This window comes from Danio rerio, chromosome 5 (genome assembly GCF_049306965.1).
Source record: "Danio rerio strain Tuebingen ecotype United States chromosome 5, GRCz12tu, whole genome shotgun sequence".
In the NCBI taxonomy this organism is placed as follows: Eukaryota; Metazoa; Chordata; class Actinopteri; order Cypriniformes; family Danionidae; genus Danio; species Danio rerio.
This window is the reverse complement of record NC_133180.1, coordinates 2,852,501-2,862,500: the sequence shown is the minus strand read 5'-3', so window position 1 is coordinate 2,862,500 and position 10,000 is coordinate 2,852,501. Positions and strand designations below refer to the sequence as shown.

The 10,000-nt window shown below is 40.8% G+C and overlaps 2 protein-coding genes across 14 annotated transcripts in view; one reads left to right on the top strand and one right to left on the bottom strand.

Moving 5' to 3' along the window:
• Positions 1-10,000, top strand: part of gusb (glucuronidase, beta) — a 273,136-nt gene that overhangs the window by 128,848 nt on the left and 134,288 nt on the right. The window lies entirely within an intron of this gene.
• dhx33 (DEAH (Asp-Glu-Ala-His) box polypeptide 33) overlaps positions 1-10,000 on the bottom strand; it is a 47,249-nt gene that overhangs the window by 4,924 nt on the left and 32,325 nt on the right. For all 13 annotated transcript variants that reach the window (XR_012406122.1, XR_012406118.1, XR_012406123.1 and 10 more), the window contains 3 exon segments: positions 8,775-8,863; positions 8,212-8,339; positions 4,275-4,478 (listed from right to left, as the gene is read on the bottom strand). Coding sequence is in view for 1 of the 13 variants with exons in the window: in NM_001100057.2 (NP_001093527.3) it covers positions 4,275-4,478; positions 8,212-8,339; positions 8,775-8,863 (421 nt within the window). In the remaining 12 variants the exon portion in view is untranslated.

Sequence of the window (10,000 nt, the reverse complement as noted above, 5' to 3'; positions counted from 1 at the left end):
TACTATGTTATATATTCACTCATGCAACATGCATTTATGCACCTAATCACTATGCACTTAAACATTTGTGCACTATGTACTATGTTTTGCACTTATTCACCCAAGCACTATATACTTAAGCACTTAAACATTTATGCACTTCAACAATTGTGCACTTCAACACTTGTGCACTATACCCTATGTTACGCACATGTGCACTTCAACACTTGTGCGCTATGTCCTGTTACGCACTTATGCACCTAAGCCCTATGCACTTAAACACTTGTGCACTTCAACACTTGTGCACTATACGCTGTTACGCACTTTGGCACTTAAACACTTGTGCACTATGTACTGTTATGTTATGCACTTAAAAAATTGTGCACTATGTACTATGTTATGCACTTATTCACCAAATTACTATATACTTATGCACTTAAACATTTATGCACTTAAACACTTGTGCACTATACACAGTGTTACGCACTTGTGCACTTAAACAATTGTGCACCATGTACTGTTACGCACTTATGCACCTAAGCACTATGCACTAAAACACTTGTGCACTATACACTATGTTATGCACTTATGCTACATGCACTAATGCACCTAAGCACTATGCACTTAAACACTTGTGCACTATGTTATGCACTTATGCTACATGCACGTATGCACCTAAGCACTATGCACTTAAACACTATATAATTATGCACTTAAACACTTACGCACTGACTCATGCATTTACTTATGCACTTAAACACGCACATACACACTTATGCACTATGCACATAAACACTTATGCACTTACGCACTTAACCACTTACAAGCTTATGCACTATGCACTTAAATACTTGTACACTTACACACTTAAACACACTCTTATGCACTTACACACTTATGCACTACACACGTAAACAATTATGCACTTAAACATTTAAACACTTACACACTTGTGCACTTAAACACTTATGCACTTACGCACTTATGCACTACACACTGATGCACTACACACTTAAACAATTATGCACTTACACATTTAAACACTTACGCACTTACACTTGTGCACTTAAAACACTTATGCACTTACACACTTATGCACTACACACTTAAACAATTATGCACTTACTAGGGCTGTAACGATACACGATATAAAATCGAAATCGCGACACTCAGATCTACTGTGTCGCGGTGTGATGAGGGAGAATCGCGACACACCCCGTGACTACCTTTCCAATAACGTCACGCGTGCCTGCAAAAGTTGAGCTAATTAACACTTTTTTTCGTTCGACATTACAAGCACTGCTCCGTTTAAGCCTTCCAATATTTAGCCGGGAGAGCTCGCACGGAGCTCTTAGTAAAGGACCGTCTGAATGTGTCAAGAATATCAAAAACAAAACCAACTTAACCCCGCTTGACAACCGACAACGCCAGAAACATTGCCAATGCTGTCAAAGCGGCCGGATTTTCAGCGCATATACGTTGATTTGCTCACACTGATAATGTGGCTGCGCAGAGAGGGATGGGCGTTCACCAGATGTCAGGTAACAGCGCAAACTTTTCTGTAACCGTGCAGTGCGCTTTCTGTTTGAACCTTTGAGAGTGCTGACTGACAGGTTCGCGATGGGTGAGGTCAGAAAACACGACGAAGCTTTCAGTTAAGATGAACACAGTTTCTATAGTTATACTTTATTTAGAGATAAAGGTATATGACTCTGCATTTAATCACTCTATCTTGCTGGAGTTTATAGCCGTTTCACTTTACTTCAGGATGCATTAACACCGCTCTGAAGGTCTAATCGCTGTTTTAAGTTATCCAGAGCTGTATGAATGTACAAATCTTGAATATCACAATAGTATTAAATATTACAATTGTAACAACACAGACAGCAACACTTTTGCACAATCAATACCCAGCTGATTCAGTCGTTTCATAAGAAACGACTTATTCTTATTTTTTCCTTGTCAACATATAAAGGCAATGAGGTGCGCCTCGTTTTCGGCCACTTGTTTAACTGCAAGGCATACTTAATTTGCGGGACGATAACGTATAACCTGTGCCTACAGACACATTTGCCAAAGAAGCAAAATGTAAGAAGAATATTGCTGTTTGATACAGACCTGTTGATGCTTAACCAGCGCTTATGTTGACCTGGATCTGCGTAATAAACGCAACAAATAGGCTTTACTTTTTATTTTACAGCTTAAAGCATGTATGCACATTAATGCAATATCATATTTAAACAACAAAACTGTTTACAAAAAGTCTACATATGTGCGCGTTGTTGCTGTCTTTTCATCACGCAGCGCGCACTTGAGCCGCGAGGGGGAGAGAGGAAACCATAGGCTATATCAGGACATATTCTTTAAAATAATGATTTCTATTAAAATGTAAAAGGTTTTGTGATTATAATAATAACAGTGGGGCATTAAATAAATGCATATTTTCCGTGGAGCGGGCAATTTGAGGAAGTCAGCTATTTTTATTTGACGAAAGAAAAAAAACATATGATTGGAAAAAAAAAAGCCCATGCTGGTTATTTAAAAGAATCAGTCAGTATTTTCGTTTTGTAATATAAATTAATTATTTAAGTGAAAATAATTTAGGGCAGTCCTATTTATTTTATTCATTTTATTTAGATTATTCTGCTCTTCTGTGCTAAACACTGCAGGTGCGTGAAGATGCTCTGTTGTTCTGTTCCGCTATTAACATATAAAAATAAATCAGTATTTTAAAATGCAAAATTTAATGTGTCAGACACAAAATAGACACGCCAATTTGTTTAATATAAAATTAATAGTAATCTGACCAGTTAACCGGTAATAACCGATTAATGAGCGGCGGTTGTTGGTTAGCAAAATTAACGAAATGAGCATCCCTAGTAGCCATTTAATTTACTTTTTCTATGTAAGAGAACTTGATTGAAAAATAATTTTCAACATGCTTAAACCATCTACACAATGCAGTTTAGTTCTGTTTGGTTTTTCAACAGTATTTTGTTACAAAAGAAAACAGAAGTGATATAGCTTTGGCTATTTATTTATTTTAAATATGGCTATTTATATTGTTAATAATTTGCATAGTTAATATTGTTCTTTGATGTTTAGTTTATAAAGATTTTTCAAATGTTATTTAATAAAAAATAGTTTTAAAAATCTTTTTTTCCCACCCCACACGAAAAAAAAAAAAATCGTGATACGAACCGAATCGTGGGTCAAAAATCGTGATACGAACCGAATCGTGGGTCAAAAATCGTGATACGAACCGAATCGTGGGTTTGGTGTATCGTTACAGCCCTAGCACTTACACATTTAAACACTTACGCACTTACACACTTGTGCACTTAAACACTTATGCACTTAAACACTTATGCACTACACACTTAAACAATTATGCACTTAAACATTTAAACACTTACACACTTGTGCACTTAAACACTTATGCACTTACGCACTTATGCACTACACACTTAAACAATTATGCACTTAAACATTTAAACACTTACACACTTGTGCACTTAAACACTTATGCACTTACACACTTATGCACTACACACTTAAACAATTATGCACTTAAACATTTAAACACTTACACACTTGTGCACTTAAACACTTATGCACTTACGCACTTATGCACTACACACTGATGCACTACACACTTAAACAATTATGCACTTACACATTTAAACACTTACGCACTTACACACTTGTGCACTTAAAACACTTATGCGCTTACACACTTATGCACTTACACACTTAAACAATTATGCACTTACACATTTAAACACTTACGCACTTACACACTTGTGCACTTAAAACACTTATGCACTTACACACTTATGCACTACACACTTAAACAATTATGCACTTACACATTTAAACACTTATGCACTTACACACTTATGCACTTAAACACTTATGAACTATGTTAAGCACTTATGCACCAAAGCACTATACACTTAAACACTATTCACTTATGCACATTTACACTTATGAACTTGAACACTTGTGCATTTATACACCATAAATTTAGCACCAAATAGCTCCTCCCATTAACCAATAGCTACTCCCATTTATAAATAGCCCCTCCCTTTCCACTCAAAGCGTTGCTTGCATTAAGTGTTCAGCATTACACATTCACGTTTAACACCAGAATAAGTGCATCATCCGGGAATGTAAAGTGCACTTATTTATTTATTTTATTAATTTTCAGAGTGAATGCACTATTTACACTATGAAATGGCGTATAACAGTGCATGATTTGCGATGCATCTAATGTCAAACGTAGACCTGCGCACCTTGTTCCCGCTGACTTTCTTGAAGGCCCTGTAGATGTTGAGGAGAGTGATGTGGTCGCCTTCGCTGGAGATGAACTTCTTGCGGACGGAGATGACCTCGTCTCTGCGGGCCGGAGGATTGTAGAGCACAGAGTCCACAGACAGCAGAGAGATGATGGTCAGAATCTCCTCAGCGCAGGAGAAATCAGGAGAGATCAGGAGAGTCTGCGCACATAGAGGAGAGTCAGATTAAAGTACACATGGCATCAAATTCACCATATTGATTTTGTCAGCTCACATTGCTATTTTTTTTGCTGAACATTTCAACTGTGCATGTCATTAAGCAAAAAATAAGTTGTTTGCCCTCGTAATTTTAAATTGAAATCTGAAAATGCACTTCAGTTTTCAGCCTAATTCTCAGATTAGGTCTGTCTGAGGTATTGGGAGGGGCTAACATACTTAACCACGCCCATCCAGCTGTCATCGCTATGACATCAAACAGAAATGAGGAGGAGGAGGAGTCTGTTAGGTTGTAATAAAGCTGCGGTCACACTAGTGTTTGTGTGTGTGAAATTCTGTTGTACGGCACTGTGGAAAGGGGGGCAATCAAGATTATTAGGCATTAAAAAAAGCGAGCGATTGCTCCATGTTTTAAATTTCTGTCCAGAGAGGTCATGTTTTGATCCTCGATTGGTCTCACGCAGTCAAGTGATGCGTCTTCGCAGGTCAGAGTTCACCAAGCTTGAACTTTGCACCGCAGCAACCTGCGAAACCTGACGCATGACCCTGCGTTTCCGGTCTGACGCATTTGCGAGCGTATGAATGGAAGTCTATGGGAGGAAAAGCCCAGTGTGACAGCAGCTTTACTCTCCACAAACCCTTTACCCCATCTTTTCTGAATGAAACGCCTACTTTACTACAGCCAATCAGCTCACAGTAGAAAAAACAAGCCACGCCCACTGCTTTTTCATTCAATATTCCATTTCTCTAGGGGCTGCGTCACAATACAGAAAAGAAAAACAATCACAGCTTCCGGTTCATGCAGAAATCAAAACTTGAACTGTTAGTTTGCTATGAGGGAATGATGTGCAAAGAGAAAGCCCCGCCCCTACTCAATATTCAGTTTTAACAAATGTGCTTAAACTAATGTGCTTTGTGTTAAAGAGCCCATATTGAGGGTTTTTGAAAATTCCCCTCCATGTTGTGTGTAACACAGCTCTAAGTGAAGTGAAGTATCCAGCGGAGGCTTAAATCTGTTAGTGTACAGTGTTTAAAACTGTTGATTCATCTAAAAAAAGAGTCGACTCATAGTGCTTCAAACGAGTCGCCTTGATACCGAGTCATTAGGTGTTTTGCCATGACGTACGAACGAAACCAAGTTATTCACGTGCACGCGCAAACCCGGGAGATTTCAAACCTGCGGCCCCGCCCTCTGACACAGAAACCCAGACACACACACACACACACACACACACACACAAACATGCCGGTTGATTGAAGTCACACTGCAGATGGATATTATCGAGTCTCTACCCAAAGATGAAACATCAGCATTATAACCAAGCAGTTGTAAACTTCTGGAAGCTACATGCTACAAAGAATACTTCATCAGCGTTTGTTAAAGGAAGGATCAGTAAAGAGTAACTTACTGCTGGACATGTCAGGATGGGTTTCCACCTCCATTTCTCAAGTGTAAGTACGTGCCATTAAAGTTGCCTCGTTGACTCTAGCTTGCAAATGTATTTAGCTGTGATTTGTTTCTTGTAACCGCGTGTACTGTATCAGGTTAACTCGCTTTATTCTCATATCGGGTGCAAAGCCACGTTAAAAATGCGACGCGTGCTGCTTTGTTAACGGAGCTCCGTGGAGGAGGGTAGTGTGTGTATGTGTGTGTGTGTGTGCGTGTGTGTGTGTGCGCGCGCTGTCGTCCGGAAATGTGTGTGTGTTTGTGTGTGTGCGTGCGCGCGTCGTCCTGAGCGCGCGCAAGGACGTGGGCAATATGTGTGTGTGTGTGTCTGTAAAAAGAGCAGAGTGAGAAGCTAGGAGATCTCCTCAACTGTTTTTGGAGTTTTTGCTCAATAAAATAGTCAGTCGTCTGTATTTACAAGTCCATCGTCTGTATTTACATTGACCCACTGGCAGCAAAAATCCACGCCTACACTATCGAGCGTGTATGAACTGTGATTACTTTTATATTGCTGATTAGCTGTTGGACATTTCACTCTCTGACTGAAGGCAGTCGACCAATCGCAACAGACTGTCATTGGTCCAATCAGCGCAGATTAGCTTCGCGCTAAGGAGGGGTTTGGGAACAAATGAATCACTGGACGATTCATACAGGAGTTGCTGGGATAATTAGGCAAAAATAAATGCAGATTATAACACCATGAAAGTGTTTTTGACCTTGCATGCATATTAAACTGTTGTTGGAGACCCTTACAACCAAGATATGACCCTATTTCATGTATAATATGGGCTCTTTAAATAACAAAAAAAAAAACAGCGGCACTGACTTTAGACCAATTTTTAGTCGCGCCTTAAAGGGTCACAAAACATCAGAACACAGGTGTTGAGCTGTTGACAGTCGTATATGTGTCCCACACTGCTAGAAACACTATTAGGACACCTATATTTCACAAAAAAGTGTAAATTGGTTGTTTTTGCGTTATTTCAAGCAAATTCGTACTTCCAGTCGGAAACAAATTTTTGAAGCTGCGTCACGGTCATGAGATCTTAGCGTGTATTCCAGCATGTAGACTGGACATGTGTACCTGGGAGTCCCGTATTACGTCTCTGAGTGTGCTGCATTCATTCATGAGTATGGCTTGGTTCAAACCAATCAGCGCGCTCCATTATGAATGCGCTGCAACTACATTCATATGCATGCTAGCTTTCTTAGACTGTACCTGAAACAGTGTTCAGACGGCAGAGAGACCACACACGTCATGTTGCCGAAAGTTGTGGGAAAAGAATAAGAATTGTTTGGAGATACGGGTCGCCAGTGTTGCTTTCATCATGTGAAGGTTTTGTTTCATTTTCTCTCTATGAGACGCTGCTGGACTCGCGTGTGGATCAGTGCTCGCGACACGAGAGCTTTTCTCATCAATAGTGAGATCCGGATTTGCTGCTCGTCTCCTTTAAAAAAGACGCAGCTCCAGTATGAGCTGATTGTCCTGTCTACAGATTCGGTAAGTGATGCGATCAGCGCCCTTTCTGTGTTCATTCAGATGGCAAAGTTATAGTTGGTATGGTCAGCTGTACTATTTCAGTGTTTAAAGACAGACCTTAGTCAAAATGATTTCTAAGTTACTTAGTTTACAGTACGTTAATATCACTGCGATATTGAAAGATCCGCTGTAAATGCTGCTCTCTGTGTGTAAACACGTGAACACTGTAAGCAAACTTTTGCCGACCGTTGTGTTGAAATGTCGCCGCATTTTGTGACAGGATAGTCCCCACACACACGGCTTTCTGACCTCCTGAGTGCATCTGAGTTACAGAGAAATGCAGAGGCTTTTTCTCTTAAAGGACGTGCGGTATCTAACATTTCACCCTCATTAAACACACTGTCTTTCTGCGTGTGTGTTTGTGTGTGTGTGTTTGTTTTTCCTCTGTCCTCAGTGCGTGCCCAAATGGCAACTCCCATTTTTATTCAAACCCTGCCCATTTTCCCTCCCCCGACACTCCCACCCAAACAGAGCTAGACACGCCCACTTTCCTGACTTTTTTCCAAACTAGAGGTGTGAAAACACCCTGCTGAAACGAGGGGGGGGGGGGGGGGGGTCATGGCCCTTTAAAGTCTTATTGGAACACGCCCGTCTTATAGTTAGTTTGCTATGATGCACAAAAAATAAGCTCCGCCCCTACTTAATATTCAGTTTGAGTTGGACGTGTATCAACATACTGAATGAAAAGTCTCTGCTGCTGCTGGTTCCTGCAGACTCTAGGTGTTTCTTACTTTAGAGAATCGAGGCTCCAGAGGGAAACAGGCCATTTTCTTGCCCAGCGGCGTTAAAGAAACATGATCATCTTTCCTGTCGACGGCTCCGAGGATACAGAGCTGCTCCACTGCCGTCCGCATCGACTCTGACGCAGGAAACAAACAAGCAATTATTCCCATACAACATACAGCAGCATCACAAAGGTTACAATGCAAAGGGGTAGTTCAGCCAAAAATGCAAATCCAGCATCATTTACTTGTTCAAAACCTTTCTTTATTCTGCTGAACACAAAAGAAGATTTAAAAAAAAATGTTGGAAACCTGTAACCATTGACTTCAATAGTATTTGTCTGTCCTACTATGGAAGTCAATGGTTACAGGTTTTAGCCCTTTCTAAATATCATCTTTTGCGTTCAGAATAACGCACTCCCACTTAATCTAACACTCCACAGAATAAAGAAACTTGTACACCACTTGAGGAAGAATAAATAGTGAAACATTCAACATTTTTAGGTGAACTATCCCTTCTAATGAAGCAGTGCATTGATCTGGTATGTATAACGATGTGTTTTGAGTCTCACCAGGCGACGGTTTGGACACAAAATCAAAGTTGAGGACGTCAGGAACACCCAGAGCCAGGAGCTGCAGGACCACACTGGCCAGATTACACCTGCAGACACACAGAGAATACAGCTGACAAACACAGCTGCATACAGCCTGCGGGACCCTACACAATTCAACACCATTACAATGTTAAACCCTTTAAAGCTGTGTTCACACCAGACGCGGAAAGTGCTTTTCGCGCGTAAATTGCTGCTTGACCATTTGAGGTTACTCGCTTCATTCGCGCATCAAATCCGCTTCATTCGCGTGTCAAATTCACTTCAGAACAGACGCTGATTCACTTGATCCTCAGGGCTTCTGTCTGCTCGGTGACTGTAGCTTCATTGCTAAATGGCTAACTTGGATTTAATGAAGAAAATAACAGTGTTTATGTGCTTTATGAAGGCTGAAAAACAGCATCGATACGTTTAGGGTCCTGTCTGAGTCCACTACATGCTTTCAGAGGTGCATCCAGCTCTGTGAGGTCATAAACTCCTCCAGAACTGAACCTGGATGACGAAGACTTTCAGCGGTGCTTCTGACTGAGCCCAGCCCAGTTTGATGAATTTCTTGTCGGTGTCGGCTGGAGGATTTGCCCCAGAACACTGACAACAGGAGATACATCACAATCACACCCCCACAAGAGCAAGCTCCTGATTGGTTAACGCGGCGCGAATGTCTGCTGAAGTTCAGATTTTCGAACTCGTGAGATTCGCGCGAAACGCTCGTCAAACGCTCAATTCGCGCCGCGCTATTCACGCGTATCGTGGTTTTCGCACCGTGCAATTTGCGTCATTCGCGCTGCGCCATTCGCGCGTATCGCGCCACAGGATGTCTATTTGCGCATTTGCATTGACTTAACATGTAAATCATCTGGTGTGAACGCAGCATAACTCAACAACTAGCAACACTCATTCTGACACTATTAAAATGTATAATTAACAAGATAAAATCCACCCTACATTAAACAAATATCACCCTGACATTTCCCTATATGTGTTTTTTTAGCATTGCTTTTATCAAAACATGCTAACAAGCTCTTAAATAAACTCACCGGCCACTTTATTAGGTACACCTTATTAGTACCGGGTTGGCCCATTTTTGCCTTCAGATCTGCCTTAATCCTTCATGGCGTAGATTCAACAAGCTACTGGAAATATTCCTCAGAGATTTTGCTCCGTATTGTCATGATAGCATCACACAG